This window comes from Mixophyes fleayi, chromosome 1, assembly GCF_038048845.1.
Source record: "Mixophyes fleayi isolate aMixFle1 chromosome 1, aMixFle1.hap1, whole genome shotgun sequence".
Classification (NCBI taxonomy): domain Eukaryota; kingdom Metazoa; phylum Chordata; class Amphibia; order Anura; family Limnodynastidae; genus Mixophyes; species Mixophyes fleayi.
Genome location: NC_134402.1, coordinates 323,950,528 through 323,969,856, shown reverse-complemented (window position 1 = coordinate 323,969,856; position 19,329 = coordinate 323,950,528). Strand labels below are relative to the sequence as shown.

Here is a 19,329-nt window from a genome sequence, read left to right as displayed (position 1 = left end):
AATGAATTGGTTATTGAAATAAAACTCACTGAAACAAATTAAAACATAAATGTAACGGTACCATCTGTATCACACTGCCCCTTCATCACACTGTGCCCTCCATCACAGTTTCTCCTTTATCACACCGTGCCATGGAGCCATCTTTATCACACTGTGCCCCCTTATCACCATCACACGAAATTAATAATTTTATATATATAAATATATATACACACACACACACACACACACACACACACACACACACAATATAAAGAGCCTCCTAGTGTCCGCCATACAATACAGAGAGCATTCCTGTGACCGCCATACTATACAGAGAGCATTCCTGTGACCGCCATACTATACAGAGAGCATTCCTGTGACCGCCATACTATACAGAGAGCATTCCTGTGACCGCCATACTATACAGAGAGCATTCCTGTGACCGCCATACTATACAGAGAGCATTCCTTTGACCGCCATACTATACAGAGAGCATTCCTGTGATCGCCATACTATACAAAGAGCATTCCTGTGACCTCCATACAATACAGAGAGCATTCCTGTGACCGTCATACAATACAGAGAGCATTCCTGTGACAGCCATACTATACAGAGAGCATTCCTATGATCACCATACAATACAGAGAGCATTCCTATGATCGCCATACAATACAGAGAGCATTCCTGTGACCTCCATACTATACAGAGAGCATTCCTGTGACCTCCATACAATACAGAGAGCATTCCTATGATCACCATACAATACAGAGAGCATTCCTATGATCACCATACAATACAGAGAGCATTCCTATGATCACCATACAATACAGAGAGCATTCCTATGACCGCCATACTATAGAGAGAGCATTCATATGACCGCCACACAATACAGAGAGCATTCTTGTGACTGCAATACAGATAAATACCTCACCTGAAATTAATAGACCCCACCATTAAATTAAAAAGCCCCATCAATAAATTAAATTGACCCACCAGCACCCCACAAATAAAATAGTACCCATTAAATAATTAGCCCCCACCTAAACGTCAGCATTAAATTAATAGCCTACCTCCCACCCATGTACTAAGACACCCAACCTCCCTACCCTCATATCACACATTATATTAATACATCCCCCCTTCCCTCACACATTATGGCAGCATACCCCCCTTCCCTCATAAAGCATAGCAGCATCCCCCCCTCCATAATTGCAGCTTACATCCCCCCCATCCCTCATTCCATAATTGCAGCTTACATCCCCCCCTCCCTCCATAATTGCAGCTTACATCCCCCCCATCCCTCATTCCATAATTGCAGCTTACATCCCCCCCTCCCTCCATAATTGCAGCTTACTTCCCCCCCTCCCTCCATAATTGCAGCTTACATCCTCCCCCCCTACATAATTACAGCTTACATCCCCCCCCCCTCGCTCCCTCCATAATAGCAGCTTACATCCTCCTTCCCTCCCTAATAGCAACACACATCCCCCTTCCCCTGCTTTGAAGCTTACCTTCTTTATTCCTGACCAGCCGTCGCTGCCTGGCTCCTCTCTGCTTCTCTGCTGCCTAGCAACGTCATGACATCAGACGCTGAGGCAGAGTTCAGAAGAGGGTGGAGCCGAGTGCCGGCCGCCATTTTGGATGTGTCGGGCGGCCGGCAGTCTGAATCTGAGGTCTGTTTATTTATTTTTATTTTTTTCACTCCTCACACAGAATCCGGTGCGGGCGGCCACTGCGCCCCCTTGGGACTGCGCCCTGGGCGGCGGCACCGCCCGCACCAGCCTCGTTACGGCTCTGGTCGTGAGGGTGCATTAATGTGAGAAGTATCATCGTAGATAAGGTGAGCTCTAAAGACAAAAAAAAAAAAAGGATGCGTTTTCTCTCACCACTCCATATCTATGACACCATCCCGCAAATACCCTCCCCACCCCGACGTCCACCCAAAATTGACCCAAACCGCTCACCCCCACCCACAAAGCCCCCCAAATCACCAAGCCCTCGTATATCTCGTCTAAAGATTAGAAGGCTGTGGGAAAGCATGATTGGGCAAGACAAGGCGCATGTCAGAGGTAGGGCTAAGAGGTCGGGAGGGAGAGTATTTTGATATGAGATTTCAGATGAAGAAGTGGACACTTGAGGACACAGGGAGCCAGCACAGGAACCCACACAGATGTGGAGCGGAGAGTCTTGTAGCAGCATTAAGGATGGATTGAAGTGGGGAAACATCAGAAAATATCGAGAACAACAGATAGCAGGTTGCAGTGGTTACTTTTACCTTTAGTTTGTATTTTACTCTCTCAGAGATCAGCTCAACATCCACAATATTTAACAGTGTAGCTGCAGGAAGGACTTGGCCTCTGAAAGAAAAGTAAAGCCTGGTGTTTAAGTATCAATGGTATGCATCAATATGATCGCTAAGAGATATTTAGAATATCTAAATAAGATAACATTACAGGATGGATGATGAAATGGACAATTCTGAAAGACAGAAGTATTCGTTTCCAAAACTCTCTTAATATACAGAATTGTTGTTGTCAATAGCAGCTTTATTCATCCTCACACACTGACATTTCACAAACTACGCTCTGCTAACTACTGATGGGCGAGTGACTCTTCAGTATATTAGAGAGCGCACTATGATGGAACATGCTTATTTCACGTAAAAGTTGCAAGATTCTCTATCAATAAATACTGTACACAGCTTGGAAACTAAGTCAAATGGAAACCTGGCTCTGACCTGATTGCTTCCAACTGTATCTACTAACAAAGGAGACTACAAGAAAGACAACACTTGTACCTTTCCAATGAGTGAAGGAACTCGTTCATGCAGGTTTGAAACAAAATGTCTGCAACATTGAGCGCCCCACAGACCACTCCAAGCATAGTATCTGGTTTCTCAGCCTAAGGAAGATACAGAAAAATAATAAAAGGCATCTCCGTATACAACTCTATCCATCAAAACTATTAAAATTATTCACACTTTATACCAATGAAGCAAAACTACTGGCTTTTACCAATCCATAATGTATGGAAACAGGGAGCCCTGCTCAATATAAATCTAAAATATTACAGATAGCCAAGGGTCATCCTTTATAGTAAGTATAGCACACAAATGCTGTAAGCTTAACAACTGATTTACAGAAAAACCAATATTTGGACTTTACCTGGACTTTTTCTGCAATCAGGTGATCCAGCCACCCAGTGTCAATTTCATTATTTTGGAAGCTCTCGGTCTCCAACAATTTGATGAGGTATTCCACTGTGGTCCTGAAATCTCCGCGTATAGATAGCTCTTTAAGAGCCACAACCATGTTCCTGTAAAATGCAGATAATGAAACCTGTGAAAGATGAACCATCTCTACTAACTCACCAGCACACAGCTAATCTGAAATATTCCAAAATATTTCCATGGCAAAAAAAATGGAAATATCTTTAAAACTCTGTTACTTCTCTGATGCCTCTATTGTATAACTAGTTTAACAGCAATAAGATTGGGGGGAGCAAGGGCAATGTTATTTTCACAACTACCTAATCAAAACCTGCCAGAGAGCACAAGGTCCGGTGAGGTCCCTGAACTCCCAGTGCTCTGGTGCTTAATAAACAAAGTTTTCTATTGCTTACAAAGTCACTGGTGTGATCACAGAAGATCTTGAATTAGGATGCAAGTGCCCCAGTTGCGGCTGTACTCCTTGGATAATAGAAACTTTGGCCTAACCATTTTCATACAAAGAGCCGTGTTTTACAACATTATTTTGGGGCAGCATTTTAAAAACAACTGTATGTCACATGGGAATTGTCCAAGACAACCGTAAGCATGCAGATCAAAGCAAAGGAGGAAACTGAATAGAACATGTAGTTTTTTTTAAAAAAAAAAAAATCCCATCTAATCTAATCCTAGGATATCTGCCAAGGTATGACTATGATGATGAAAATCATGCTACTGAAAGTGCACTACTAACGAGATAGCCTCTTCACGGTTTTCTCCCCAGGAGAAGCAATGTCCAAATTGTGAATCTGCAAACTCATGTAAGCCACCAGTGGCAGCCACGCTGAAGTATCCCCACACATTCTTGTTGCTCCGGAAGTTAAGCTCCTGGACTGTCCCTGAACTGGGCTTGAACCCCTGGAAGTAAAACAGGAATCAGTTATAAATAATAAGTGCATGGCAAGTAGTGCTTGTTACAAAGATCGGAAACGTTTATAAAAATCCTCCAGCTTCTTTAGATTTTCATTTAATAACATACATAAAACATTTTAGTAAATCCTGTCTGCATATTCACATAGCTATACGGCCACTAACAATGACAAATTTCACCAGGGGCTGGCCAGTCCGTAGTGGGCTACCGTGGAGTGGGTCACTAGGCTACATACATTTTTATTCCTTTCAAATGTTACTAATAGGCTGCAGAGCAGAGTCTCAACCTCCGGGCTAAAATTTGCCAGCCAGCCCCAGAATATCACTTGTGTGCCAGTTGCAGCAAATGCTTTGACCATCAAAGTTTATGAAGTTAGATATCAACATTTATAAAAACCTGCAAGGCAGATAAAACTGTTTCTACACTGAGTACAGTTCACCTTGTCTGGTCTGTGCTCACCACAGCGGTCATCTTCAGTGGCTCAGACTATATAATCATACAGGTTCATTACTAATCTAGTCCATCTGAACAAACTCTTACCTCATCAGGGTTTTCACTGGTTATTCTGGCAGCAATGACATGACCTCTTGGGTTTGGCATATTTGTGGGGTTCTCAAAGTTTATGGGAAAATCTCCCCAGGGTGTCTCTCCATACAGAACTCGTATGTCTTTGATCCTGTATAGGGGCACTCCCATGGAGATCTGAATACAGAAAGAGTGGTGAGAAAATATACCTTGTCATAAAGAACTCTAGTGAATGTGTGCGGGAAGTGTTTCTGGAGAACAGAAATGTAGGGGATGCATTACAGTAGTTTCATATCCACGTTTACAAAATGAAAATAGGGGAGAACAGTGGATAATAAGGATTTTGATATTATTGCACAATGCTTGAGAATGACTGTTCTAACATACATACCTGTCAGCTGTACCGGGAATTTACTGGGGGAGATAAAGGTGGAAGGAAGGAGGGGCTCTATGCGGTGCCAGATCGTATGTATCAAATTAATCTGAGCTTCACACCTTCCTCTTCCCTCTTAATTACAATTGAATTTGGTTGGTAGTCATAACTACAATTACTTACATGGCCCCATCTCCAATATATTATGCTGTAAATACACAGATTTCGCTACAAAAGAGACAGCAAATTAAAGTCTTGCAGGGAAAGACTGTCAGTCATCTTGTCATACCTGTAACTGAGCAGCAGGAAGGTTGACGTCACATATCATTTCAGTGCAGGGATGTTCCACCTGAAGTCTGGGGTTCAGTTCCAAAAAGTGGAAACTCCCATCCTCGCTGTAAAGATATTCCACAGTGCCTGCACTAACATAGCCCACCATCTTAGCCAGACGGACTGCACACTGTGAAAGGGAAGGAGGGCATTTGATATCAGCTACTCACTATTGAAAACTAAGAGAGGATCAATGAAAACCACCTATATCTCAGTTTTGGCATTTGACACATATAACATGAAGACTAAGTGAAAGTTACAGTGTGTCACCATAAGGAGAACGTCAGCTTACATGCATTTATAGTAACACCTGGTAACAGGATTTAGTTCCACTTAAATTCTCAAATAAGATAAAAAAGTATCACTATTTAACCTATTATTTAATTAGATTAGATTAATATACTAGTGTTCTTAATTATGGTCCAGAACTACAGGTGCATACAGAGAATGAGCATACCTGCTCCATGTTCTCAAATTCAGATGGAGCAGCCACTGTGGCTGGAGCTTCCTCAATGATCTTCTGATGTCGCCTCTGTATGGAGCAGTCACGCCCAAAGAGAGAGATAGCATTTCCATATTGGTCTGCCAATATCTGGACCTCCAAGTGTCTGGCATGTTCAGCTAGCTTCATCACAAAGATGGGGGATCCGGGAACCTCTGTCTGAACCTGAGTAGGCAAGACAAGGGAAGATCATACTGCTCAAGATGCTTACCTATATGCAAGACTCCTCTAAGTACTGCCCATCTCTAATATTCTTTATGGCCTAATGCACTGAAATGTACAATAGGGTTACAACTCAACTGGCCAGATCCCAGCCTTCGAATGTAACGTCATCTCTGTTTACCCCAAATTAAAACATGGGTGTAACATACTTAACTATAAGTTAATTGTTCCTGTCCAAATTCTCACCTGTCGGAAAAGATTGGGGAAATCCTCTGCTCGCTCTGCCATGCGAATGCCTTTGCCACCTCCACCCTCAGACGCTTTTATCATGACTGGGTACCCGATTCTCTCTGCAGACTGGATAACAACAAATTCATTCAACTTTCCATTTATGCATTTCAATATTAATTGACTTAATCAAAGGTTTACATGTTGCACACTGACTCAAGAAATTAAATTATTTAATGTGCCTCCCATTTTAAGAAACCGATAAACAAAACATCATAGATAATTATACATGTATTTATACAAATTGAATAAAAAAGCACACATCAAGGGGCAAGCATATATGTAACTTGCGATTGAAAACGTTGCACGTAAGTGTATACATATGTACACCTTATTCAGAGATGAAGATGTGTCCACTTGAGAATAGACTCAGCTCTCAGACACTTCTGTACAAAAGTCTTTTATTTTATATTTTACAAATGCAATTACAACTAAGCAAAATTTAAATTTGGAATAAACTAGCTAATAAAGCAGGAACAACTTCCGGATATTTGTACAAATGTTTTTTTTACATTTTTTCTACAACACATTTGGCATATCTTAATCTATAATCGATTACTATTTGTCTCAATAAGCGTCAGCAAATCATCCAAAAATCTCTATTTAAAAGTGGTTCATTAGTTCAGGTGTTCATCATCATCATCATCATCATCCGCTACTTACATCTTCCCGACCAGCCACAAATAACATGCTTTTTCAGCTCTATCTGAAATTACGTCCCGGTCTGAATCGATACGTAATTGCTTGAACACGACCTGACTGTACATTGTCTACGTTAGAACACCCACGTCTCTTCAGGCAAAAGGATTCTTAAGTGCCAAAAGGTTGCAGATCTGAATAGCCGCAGTTGCGCACGTTAATTTTCTGAGCACGTGCAGCGTGAAAAACACAAATGGGCGTACGTCTCAGTCTCAATCAGGCTCAAGGTGTCTGCAGAATAAAATAGTCATGGCCAAAAGCTTTGAGAATGACGCAAATATTATTTTTCACAAAGTCTGCTGCCTCAGTTTTTATGATGGCAATTTGCATAAACTCCAGAATGTCATGAAGAGTAATCAGATGAATTGCGATAAAATTAAAAGTCCCTCTTTACCATGACAATGAACTTTATCCCAAAAACAAAATTCCCACTGCATTTCAGCCCTGCCACAAAAGGCCCAGCTGACATCAAGTCAGTGATTCTCTCGTTTAACACAGGTGAGAGTGTTGATGAAGACAAGGCTGGAAATCACTCTGTCATGCTGATTGAATTAGAATAACAGACTGGAAGCTTTAAAAAGAGGGTGGTGCTTTAAATCATTGTTCTTCCTCTGTTAACCATGGTTATCTGCAATGAAACATGTGCAGTCATCATTGCTTTGCACAAAAAGGGCTTCACAGGCTAGGATATTGCTGCTAGTAAGATTGAACCTAAATCAACCATTTATCAGGTCATCAAAAACTTCAAAGAGAGAGGTTCAATAGTTGTGAAGAAGGCTTAAGGGCACCCAAGAACGTCCAGCAAGCACCAGGACCGTCTCCTAAAGTTGATTCAGCTGCGGGATCGGGGCACCAGCAGTGCAGAGCTTGCTCAGGAATGGCAGCAGGCAGGTGTGAGTACATTTGCACGCACAGTGAAGCGAAAACCTTTGGAAGACGGCCTGGTGTCAAGAAGGCCAGCAAAGGAGCCACTTCTCTGCAGGAAAAACATCAGGGACGGACGGATATTATGCAAAAGGTACAGGGATTGGGCTGCTGAGGACTGGGGTAAAGTCATTTTCTCTGATGAATCCTCCCTCTCAGATTGTTTGGGCATCTGGAAAAACACTTGTCCGGAGAAGGAAAGGTGAGCGGTACCATCAGTTCTGTGTCATGCTAACAGAAAAGCATCCTGACACCATTCATGTGTGGGGTTGCTTCTCAGCCAAGGGAGTGGGCTCACTCACAATTTTGCCTAAGAACACAGCCACGAATAAAGAATGGCGCCAAAACATTCTCCAAGAGCAACTTCTCCCAACCATCCAAGAACAGTTTGGTGATGAACAATGCTTTTTCCAGCATGATAGAGCACCTTGTCATAAAGCAAAAGTGACAACTAAGTGGCTCGGGGATCAAAACATTTATATTTGGATCCATGGCCAGGAAACTCCCCAGACCTTAATCCCATTGAGAACTTGTGACCAATCCTCTAGAGGCGGTGGACAAACAAAAACCTACAAATTCTGACAAACTCCAAGCATTGATTTGGAAAGAATGGGCGGCCATCAGTCAGTATGTGGCCCAGAAGTTGATTGACAGCATGTCAGAGGTCTTCAAAAAGAAGGGTTAACACTGAAAATATTGCCTCTTTGCATAAACTTAATGTAATTGTCAATAAAAGCCTTTGACATGTATGAAATGCTTGTAATTTTTTTTTCAGTATACCATAGCAACATCTGACAAAAAGGTCTATAAATACTGAAGCAGCAAATTTTGTGAAAACCGAAACTTGGGTCATTCTCAAAACTTTTGGCCATGACTGTATATTTGTGATCTTCTTTCTGAACAAATCAGACTACTGAATGACACAGAACGAAGCTAAAAGAGGTGAAGCAAAGCAAAGAAAACTTTACCGTACTAATAACTACTATATATGATTTCATATTTTGTACATTACAAATTTAAGGTCAACACAATCAAATTTAGCTATAGATTATTTTCTCTTTTTTTGCTACTTTTAGATTTTTATTGTTATATTCACATATCTAGGACAGAAAATAAAAGGGGGGCTAGTTTTGGTAGGAGGGAGGGTAGGTAGATTACTTTTCAAGTAAAGTCATTATCTTATTATGACTCATAATACTCTATTTCAGGTACATTTACCCCACTTTGCAAAAGTGAATGTGGATAAAGCCTTGATTGCATACAACTTTCCTATGGGCAAGGTAGGTCAGCGTAGTGAAGTGTCAGAGAGGAAGCATTGAGTGCAGACGTGACAATTACCTCTAAGCCTTCATCCACGTCTCTCACACAACCTTGTTCATACACTTCTGGAGGGACACAGATAACACTTTGCTGCGGCTTGTCCTCTAAGTTATGTTCTAAAATAAGCCCTAAAGAAGAAAAAAAAAAACATAATAAGGATAGGTTTATAAAAGGATAAAAGCAAAAGGAGTAGAACAATTGCTAAATGTCTTACCATCTCCACTCCAAGACAAAGTTGGGATTCCTACTGTTTGAGCAACAATAGTCGAAGCCACTTTGTCTCCCAATGCCCACATTGCTTGACTCGGAGGACCTAGATTTAAAAAGTAAAACTATAGGTAAATAAAACATTTTTCTTTTTCTAATGTTTGTGCCACCTAAATACACATGTGTGGAAAAGATTAGCCCCTGTCAAACTACATGATTCAGTGAATTTCTAAAGTAACTTTTATTTTCATTCTGCAATAATCAAAGAATAACTAGAAAATGGTCAGCAATAACATTTGCAGCATGATAATGAGTTTAATGTTGTATCCTAAACTCTTGCACACAACTTTAAGCCTATACAGAATTATATAAAATAATATCACCAGTGTAAATATACATCTTGGTCTCCTGCACCTGCCTTCTAATTTTCTTAAATTCTGGATCATTTAAATCTAGAGCATGTGACCTTACCCATGAATGCAATGTTCTGTTTCTGCAGCAGATCTGGGAGTTTGGGATTTTCCGAGGCATGGCCCCATCCAGCCCACACAGCCTATTTCGAGGAAAATAAACCTCTCATTAAAACAAGAACTGAACAAAGCAGTAGCAGAAGAGCATAAGCATTGAGACATGCAAACATAGCTGGATGATAGGTCAGTAATCCAAGTACACCACCAAATTAAAATGACTAACCATCAGCTTAAGATGTATTTATACATGTCTGGTATATTTACCTGAACTGGAATTCGTTTGGCAATATCAACAATTAATTCCACATTAGCATAGTTGTTATTATTTGGTCCTCCAGGAACCGGTACATAATGATCGGACATCTTGATGTACTCTAAAGATAAGGGGTGTGAAGAGGAGGAATAAACCTTGTTAGGAAACATGCACCAACATATCGCAAATGCAAATTTGTCATAAATGGTGAATCTTATACTTTATAAAAATATTGGTGTTGGAGAAGATGGAAATTCATACAGTAGTTCTTACTTTATCTGATTACCGTGCTGTAGGCAAACATGAGGCACACTTACGAAAATGACAATACAAACATAGCCAGCTTGTAATTTACATGTACATCCAGAGACAAGTCATGACCTAATTGCAAACATGTAACATCAGCAGCAGTACGTTTTACAATCAGTCTACTGCAGTTTACCTGCATTAGCTTTGAGATCCTCTGGAGTAACCATCACCACAAACCGTATCGCTCGCTCATTACGGAACATCTCATATGACCACCTCCGTATAGAGCGCATGCATTTGACAGCTGCAATGCCATTGTTAGCAATGAGTACCTGTAAAGGAGATACTGCAATGAGATTTGGTTGTAACAGATCTTACTATAAAATGCTGCATCTCCCAAGCAGCAGTATCTTTTATTCATTTTATTTTAAAGAACACCAGTCATGAAGGTTTAAAAAGGGCATGTAGTGATGTAGTGGCAGGCTGCTGCCCTTTTAGTTACTTACGTCTAGATTATTCTAAGGGATGCTGTGCACCAACACTGTGTTGCTTCCGACATTAAAGGATCTACTTATCCTGCAGCTAACCTTCCATTTATAGACCATCTTTTCCCAGCCCGAAGGGATCTACTTATCCTGCAGCTAACCTTCCATTTATAGACCATCTTTTCCCAGCCTGAAGGGATCTACTTACCCTGCAGCTAACCTTCCATTTATAGACCGTCTTTTCCCAGCCTGAAGGAATCTACTTACCCTGCAGCTAACCTTCCATTTATAGACCGTCTTTTCCCAGCCTGAAGGGATCTACTTATCCTGCAGCTAACCTTCCATTTATAGACCATCTTTTCCCAGCCTATAGGGATCTACTTACTTTGCTGATAACCCTTGTATTACACATGTATTACACAGAGAAATTCTATTTTTACAATTTCAGTGGATTGAAGTGTCTTAAAAATATTGTTGGACTTGAAGTTTCAGCATATGTTCCTGATATTTGAAATACATTATAGCTTGTGAACAATAGCCTCCAGTCTGAGACAATTTCTCTGCATCCAGTCTACTAAGTAACAGGGTGACATCAGGTGAGTTGTAAGGAGGAAGAGAAGTCAGTTTTTGTTTCTACCAGTGCATTGCCTCCCACAGGGTAAATCACATCCATCATTATTATTATTATTATCATTTATTTGTTAGGCGCCACAAGGTTTCCGCAGCGCCGTACATAATACAAACAGGAGACCATACAGGGTGACATAGTACACAGCAATAAACACAAAGTACCAATACTTCAGAACTCCGGGCAGACATATGAGCGAAGATGGAGTAGAAGAACAGGTATGGAGACAGGAGGGGAGAGGGGCCCTGCTCATACAAGCTCACATCCTAAGGGAGGGTGGACAAACAGGTACAGGAGGGAGCCATTAAAGTAAGGGAGAGAAGGGCGGGGCTGGTGGAGAGAGGGGAGAACAAGAGAAGGATGTTTGCGAAGGTGCAACGAGGTAAGGGTTAAGTGGATTACCATTGAAGGAGAAAGTATTCCACTTTGATGCAGTCTGAAGTTATGCATAAATGTTCGTTCCCGCAAGCTTGCAATCCTCTACCAATACAAAACTCTCATCCCAGTAATGTCAACTTCACTGGTGCAACAAAGTACATTTATCACAATCTCCAAAGAGGTTACAGGATGGATAAAGAAAATCCATGTAGCCTTATTTAATTGTAAACTTCCCCTGATGCAAACTACCTAACAATGTAGCATAAAATATTAGGATGAACAATTTCAGTGTGTATGTATGGACTGAGCAAGAACATATAATAACTTACAGCAGGCTTATTTAAACAGTGGGTGTACACTACTTAGCATGACAAAGATTTAAGCTCATGTTGGCAATGTCTTACACAAGGCAAACAAACAAAATTAATCATGAACACAGTCTTACCACCTATAAGGACATGCAGATAGTGGACATAAACTAGAAACACTTGGCGATAGAAGGGACACCAAGCATACTGAAGGCAAGCGCTTCCACATGTGTAGATAAAGCATCAGTAGAACAAATAATATCCCAGCATGATCAGGGTCATGTATAAACATGTTGACATCATCTGCTTGCCTATAATTATAGCTAGTATGAATGCAAGAGGAGACCTCAGTAATTTTGAAAGAGGCGTGATTGTTGAGGCTAGTATGGTATGGTCATAGCTTCAGTGACCAAGACAGTTCAATTTGCTAATGTTTCACCATCAACAGCATCATAATGGAACTCAAGAGGGGAAAATATCATTACCAAAGGGCAACAGTGGTGGTGGGATGCTCATAATCAAGGTTCATGATATCCATGAATTATTTGAAGTGCAAGGCAAAACAGGTGAGCAAGATCTACAAGAAATGACTGCAAATTTCATCCCGAAGCGCAAGCAGCTAGTTTCATCAAAATTGGTCAAACAAGAAATCCAGTTTGCTAATTGCTACTTAATGGTATCATCGTCACCCCATGTTGCAGAATTTATTCCCTGATGGGAAGGGCGTTTTCCAGGATGACAATGCCCCCACCTGCAGAGCAATGGTTTGAGGAATATGACACTGATGTTATAAATATGTTATGGTCTTCTCAGTCACCAGATCTGAACCAAACTGAGCATTTATAGGATATTCTACCACCACCATCAACAAATCATACTGGCCAATTGTGGTGGCGAACGTCCTACCAAGTGACTGTATACTGGCTTTCATTTTCCTTTGTCCAATGACTGAACATACAAACACTAGACATAAACAATGCAAAGTTCAAACAGAAATGTTTAATATTCAAGACATTTTAAATCTCTACATACAAGACACAAGTCTTGCACATATCCTGGTTTATAATTGCAAATTTCTATGTTGTAAGGTCTATATCAGGGGTATGCTACATTACAATTTTTAGGGGCCTTACAATGAATAATGCAGTATCGGAGGAAAAGCACCGGATGATATTATGAAATCAGAAAAACAGCACAATAGCATAACATATGACTGGTTGTTTGAACTTGTAAAACGATAAGCCTACCTAGTCAATTGTGAACTAACCTGCAGGACAGATTGTGGGGATGCACAATACTCAGTCTGTGACATCGGAATCATTAGGAATAGCATCGATGAGGGGTAATTATCAAAGACAGATCGGCTGCAAATGACTCGTTTGGGGGGTTGCAGTTGCCCACCACTGGTCTAGACTATATTATTTAACCGCGGTCCATATGAAGTGGATTTGATAAATGGTTCCTAAGAGATTTACCATTACTAACTCCGGGAACAATGATGATAAAGTGGAGGTGATATACAAAGTGCAAAATAGCCAAGGTGTGCACTTACATGTGCACCAAAGCACCAAGGTTAATGGATCAAGATTACGATGCTTGCTAATGGGCAGACGTTTGCAGCAGTCGACGCGAGATGTTTTGTGGAGTGAAGGTGAACTTTAAGCCACAAGTGAGGTGAAACAGTAGTATTTTAGCCGAAAATGGAAATATTTAATATAATGAAAGGTAGTTTGTGGAGGCTTCTCCTGAAACAATATGTGCAACTTGATGTGCACTGAGCAAACATTGAAAATGACCTCCGGTGTATGCATAACAGAGACACCAGAAGAGAGCTTTCATACAGATCCCAGAACTCGGAGGTGAATTCTGATATACTTGTAGGAGGAAGCGCATTATGTCTTATAAACAGAACCATTTTAGTATTTTTGACATCATTTTTTATATGTATGGTTTGGTATATATAGCTTTCCTTGTTCGCTTTGTAAAAAGAGTCTATAATATTTTAAAGAAAAGTATGTTTGGTGAAAGGATTCTTTATTTCTGTGTCAGGGTGGAATGAAGCAAATAAACAGTAGGTATTGTTCAAAGTGTAAGTGTGAAATGTATAGTAATCTTTGTCATTTGCTGGCACATGTGAGGTTTACCTTAAAGGAGACACTGCAGGGCAAATATTGTTATCTTAGTAACCCTCTGACATCATTAGTAAGTATTAAATTTCAATTAGTAGGCTTTCACATCACAGCAAAGATGGACTAGGACTCTCCCATACACAAAAAACCTCAACTAAAAACATGTTTTCATAACATATAAGGTGAAACAATGTTTAGTGCAATAACATTGTTAATTTGTAAGCAAAGACCTTTCAGTAATACATAAGAACATAAGAACACTTACCACTCTCAGTGCTATATTAGGACAGACAATCTCTAGCAGTAAACCGACATTTGGGGGTAAATAGAATAGGCCATATTTAACATCAGTATTTTATTAAAAGCAAAACCAGGCATTTTAAATATGGCTGTCAAAATTGCCAAAAATTGGTGATTTGACAAAACCACAATACTTGAGGCTACACTGGTAGTTATGACACTAGTGGAAACCACAGAGCTTTCTTTCACCCACAAGGGATTAAACCGGTCAATGTCAAAAAATGACAAATCTTTTACTGAGTTTAGCGAGAGTGAAGATGAGAATTTAAAAATCTTACACACCTTCTCGATGATGCGGTTACCACCAAATCGTGTCACAAACTCAGCTGGAGAAGCAACAGTAAAGTCTCGATGAAGGTCAAGCTTCTTCTGCTCTCGCCCCTTCTTCACAAGGTGTAATCCAGACATGCTGGACCTGGCCAGAGAACACAGCAAAAAATACAACATAAGAAAATATTGTAGGTGTATATATTATTTTAACATGGTGCCGTGCAATGTACCTTCCAAAATTACAATACATAAAATATAATAGGAGGCACAATAGAACAAAAATAATTAGGACACAGATTTATAAGGCTAGAAAAAGGTAACAATTGCTGAATTTCAGAATACTAATATGACAATAGCAATAGTGAGACAGGCATGAAAGCAGAGATGCATAAAAACTCATTGGGTGTTTATTTATTAACAGGTGTCACTAACAGGCTCCCAGCTGCCATGACTTTGGGTGTTTGCTCTATGAGGTCACACATGATTCCAGCCCACAGTCTCTCTCTACCTATCACACAGGTTATAGACCTACTGAATAGCCCCCCACTCTTCAGGTTTTATTTATTGAATACGCGCAATAGGACCCCAATATACTGTCCCACACTGGCACACAAGACTTCTGGATACCCACAGCCTAGCAAGGCCCACACCAGCAAACAAAGGGTTAACTCTTCACACCTCCAGACTGTTACACAAATGTAAAAGCAAGCACACACTAAGCTTGTTAATCAAATGTATCAACAAATCACACACCGCCATTCAAACTGTTAGCCTGTTAAGAAGAATATAGCTTGACCAAGTTAATGGATTCGTTATAGTATTAAGGACGCCACTTATTAAATTATAGATTTAATATACAAAAGTACAGGGCATTCAGATATAAAAAACAATTAATAACAATTGACATAACATACACAAGCAAAGCAGTTTAAAATAAAAAGGGGCTACATTCAGAGTATCACTTACATGAGTTGTATAATCTGTGCCATGGGAAATTGGCTAGGAAGATGGACAGCTTATCAATGTGGATTGATTTTCCCAAAAGACTGACAATTTGCCCCTTCCCAACACAGGTTTTTTAATCAAAACAAAATGTGACATTCTTCAAATGGGCAGTGTTAATGCAAATAGGGGGCCAGGGATCTCCCCTAGGTGTCACTATAGTTTGTTCACAAATATTCCAAAAGATTGACCTTTGGTAATTCTTCACAGATATATCCCAGAGACATAACTCCCCCTTCAATAAACCGGTCATAAACTCCTGCATATTTAAATACCAAACATGATGGAATTATGACAATGTGACATCGCATGTCTGTAGGAAAGTTATTATAGTTGTTCCTGGATACCGCCAGTACCTGTCATTCACAACCCTTGTGTGATATCTGCTCCTCAGTATGGAGTGGCACCAAGATTTCCCAAAATATGAACTATGATTTCCTTTGAAGATCCTATTTCTATATACCTGCTTAGGCCTTCAAATGCTGTCTTTGGCTGCAAGAATGTCCAGCTGTGACTGGTCCCACAAAGTCTATTAAGGTGTCCAAATACTAACTTGTGTTAGGCTATAGCTCACAGCAGGGGCTCTTTGAAGCTGCTACAGGTGACACTGCTATCTTCTAACATGGGGATGTGCAGAGTCACTGAATACACATACAACAGACTCTCTGACTTCACATTTTATACTTCAGTAGCTCAATTTATCAATGTATTGATTTGATATAACATATTTACACTGCAGTTATGATTTAGGCCTTATTCCCCACTTTTATGTGATGAATTAACCCTTATAAATAACTGTAAGCTCCCTATGTTCATGACAACAGGGAAAACAACAACAATAAAAAGCATATAATAACCAATCATACATTCGGGTATATTTACTAAACTACGGGTTTGAAAAAGTGGAGATGTTGCCTATAGTAACCAGATTCTAGCTGACATTTATTTAATACAGCCAACAAAAGGCCAGCTAGACTCTGATTGGTTGCTATAGGAACATCTCCACTTTTTCAAACCCGCAGTTTAGTAAATATGCCCCATTGTCTTTTATTCCCTATCTTGTATTAGGTCAAACACAGCTAGTTGCCAATTGATTTCAAAGGTTTCTTACACCATTTTAGTAATAAACCTCCATTACATGTATAAAACAACACTGGTGCGCTTTATCATTTTTTGGTATCAGTGCCCCGAAAAATCAACTGCACTGAACTTTACAGGTTAACAGATCCACCGAAAGGGTGAAATGAAACTTTGAAGTGTTCAATCCTGTGCAAAACATAGATCATTTGCAAAGCATTTGTGGAACTGAGCTAAATGCATGTTGGGTATTCTTACCCGATACAAAGTTAGTTGTTTCTGTAGTCCTACAAAAAACATTTTTTTAACATTTGCACAAAGAACCTGATTGGACAAGTACAATGTTTAGTTCACTCCTAATGAATTTTATGGAACTTGGATAACAAATGTGTAGATATGCTTAAAAAGGAAATAAAAGTTAATAGCCTGCAGAGAAACAGTCTGCTCAAGCTGATGCCTAAAAGGTGATAAGGCACATTACTGTACCTTGTTTACAACGTAACAAGGGGACCAGATGAAACCAGATGTACTGTGAACTCCTGCAAGGTCAAACACTTGATTGGGAAGGAGGGGGGTCCAAGGATAACATGTGTAAATAAAATCCGCCCAGTAACAAAAAAGGTATATAACACTATTTAAGTGCATTGATTGTTATTTAGATTCTTCTTAGAACGCTTCGCCCATGCTTGCTACACTAACTAAAGCTGGGTCCACACTACAGAATTTTCCACCAACTTTTTATGCCGATCGATTTTACATGCGATCGATGTTCCGATCCCTCGGTCCATGGACTGCATACACACTAGCCTTGTTTAGGACGATAAAGGTAAGAGCGGACTTCCTTTAGCGACTTTTTACAGCCATGTTGTCGTGAGCAATGACTGTAATTTCGTACTCACTGTTGTGGATCGGTCGGAAGTTTATACACACTACACAACGGAAACGAGATTGGAACGAAAATATTAAACGGTACGACCAACCAAATGAGGCGACAATCGTCCATTTGGGCAGACTTTCGACCATCGTGTCACTACACACACTGACCTGACTTTTGAATGAGCGGTCGTATGTCGGCTGATTGAGCCGATTATTGGACGAAAACCGTGTAGTGTGTACCCAGCTTAAGGGAATGGATGCCAATATCTAGGAGCCTTCTGTATTTCTTGTGTAATATCATGGCCACACATTTACATATTGGTAAATGTGGTTCGCTATAGTTAATCTTATGTTAGGTTGCAGGTTTGTTTATTAATTTATGAACACAATACTTCCCTTAATAAATGTTTGTAAAGCCCTCTGTAACCAAGAAACTAGTATGTGTCAACGATGTATTCAGAATCTATAAAGGCACAGTGGCTAAGTGGTTAGCACTTCTGCCTCACAGCACTGGGGTCATGAGTTAAAATCCTGACCATGGCCTTATCTGTGTGGAATTTGTATGTTCTCCCTGTGTTTGCGTGGGTTTCCTCTAGAGATGGGCGGGTCCGGTTCTCCGAGAACCGAACCCACCCGAACTTTGGGTATCCGAGTACCGAGCTGAGCAGCTCGGTACTCTCCCGCCCATTCCGAATCCAAATCGAGGCCGAACGTCATTGTGACGTCGTCGGATCTCGGGGCTCGGTTCTCGCGATACTTCAACTTTATAAATACACGCCTCCACAGCAATCCATCGCCATTTGACAGAGGGAGAGAGCAGGGTGTAGTCATAGGCTAATTAGAGCAGGGACAGAGAATACAATATTGTTCTTGCAATTGCTCTAACCAAAATCGCTAGTGCAGAGAGGAGGATAGAGGTTTATTATTTTTTCTTCATATTTGGCACTCCCCAGCGCTTTTGGGGTGTCCCCCATAATTGTGCATAAATATTTCTGGCTGTCAAAAGTCATATCTGTCAGCAGTATCTACTAAATAATTTTTAGCACTCCTCAGTGCTTTTGGGGTGTCCTCCCTAATTGTGCATTAATATTTCTGGCTGTCAAAAGTCATATCTGTCAGCAGTATCTACTAAATAATTTTTAGCACTCCTCAGTGCTTTTGGGGTGTCCTCCCTAATTGTGCATTAATATTTCTGGCTGTCAAAAGTCATATCTGTCAGCAGTATCTACGAAATAATTTTTAGCACTCCTCAGTGCTTTTGGGGTGTCCTCCCTAATTGTGCATTAATATTTCTGGCTGTCAAAAGTCATATCTGTCAGCAGTATCTACCAAATAATTTTTAGCACTCCTCAGTGCTTTTGGGGTGTCCTCCCTAATTGTGCATTAATATTTCTGGCTGTCAAAAGTCATTTCTGTCAGCAGTATCTACTAAATAATTTTTAGCACACCTCAGTGC

The 19,329-nt window shown here is 40.3% G+C and overlaps 1 protein-coding gene across 3 annotated transcripts in view; it reads right to left on the bottom strand.

The window, feature by feature from the left end:
• ACACB (acetyl-CoA carboxylase beta) overlaps positions 1-19,329 on the bottom strand; it is a 115,191-nt gene that overhangs the window by 49,382 nt on the left and 46,480 nt on the right. For all 3 annotated transcript variants that reach the window (XM_075214207.1, XM_075214217.1, XM_075214227.1), the window contains 14 exons: positions 14,931-15,063; positions 10,614-10,752; positions 10,183-10,292; positions 9,920-10,001; positions 9,456-9,554; positions 9,260-9,369; positions 6,257-6,367; positions 5,804-6,013; positions 5,306-5,476; positions 4,659-4,820; positions 3,942-4,105; positions 3,147-3,297; positions 2,780-2,883; positions 2,258-2,339 (listed from right to left, as the gene is read on the bottom strand). In XM_075214207.1, coding sequence (XP_075070308.1) covers positions 2,258-2,339; positions 2,780-2,883; positions 3,147-3,297; positions 3,942-4,105; positions 4,659-4,820; positions 5,306-5,476; positions 5,804-6,013; positions 6,257-6,367; positions 9,260-9,369; positions 9,456-9,554; positions 9,920-10,001; positions 10,183-10,292; positions 10,614-10,752; positions 14,931-15,063 — 1,828 coding nt within the window. The remainder of the gene's footprint in view (positions 1-2,257; positions 2,340-2,779; positions 2,884-3,146; positions 3,298-3,941; positions 4,106-4,658; positions 4,821-5,305; positions 5,477-5,803; positions 6,014-6,256; positions 6,368-9,259; positions 9,370-9,455; positions 9,555-9,919; positions 10,002-10,182; positions 10,293-10,613; positions 10,753-14,930; positions 15,064-19,329) is intronic.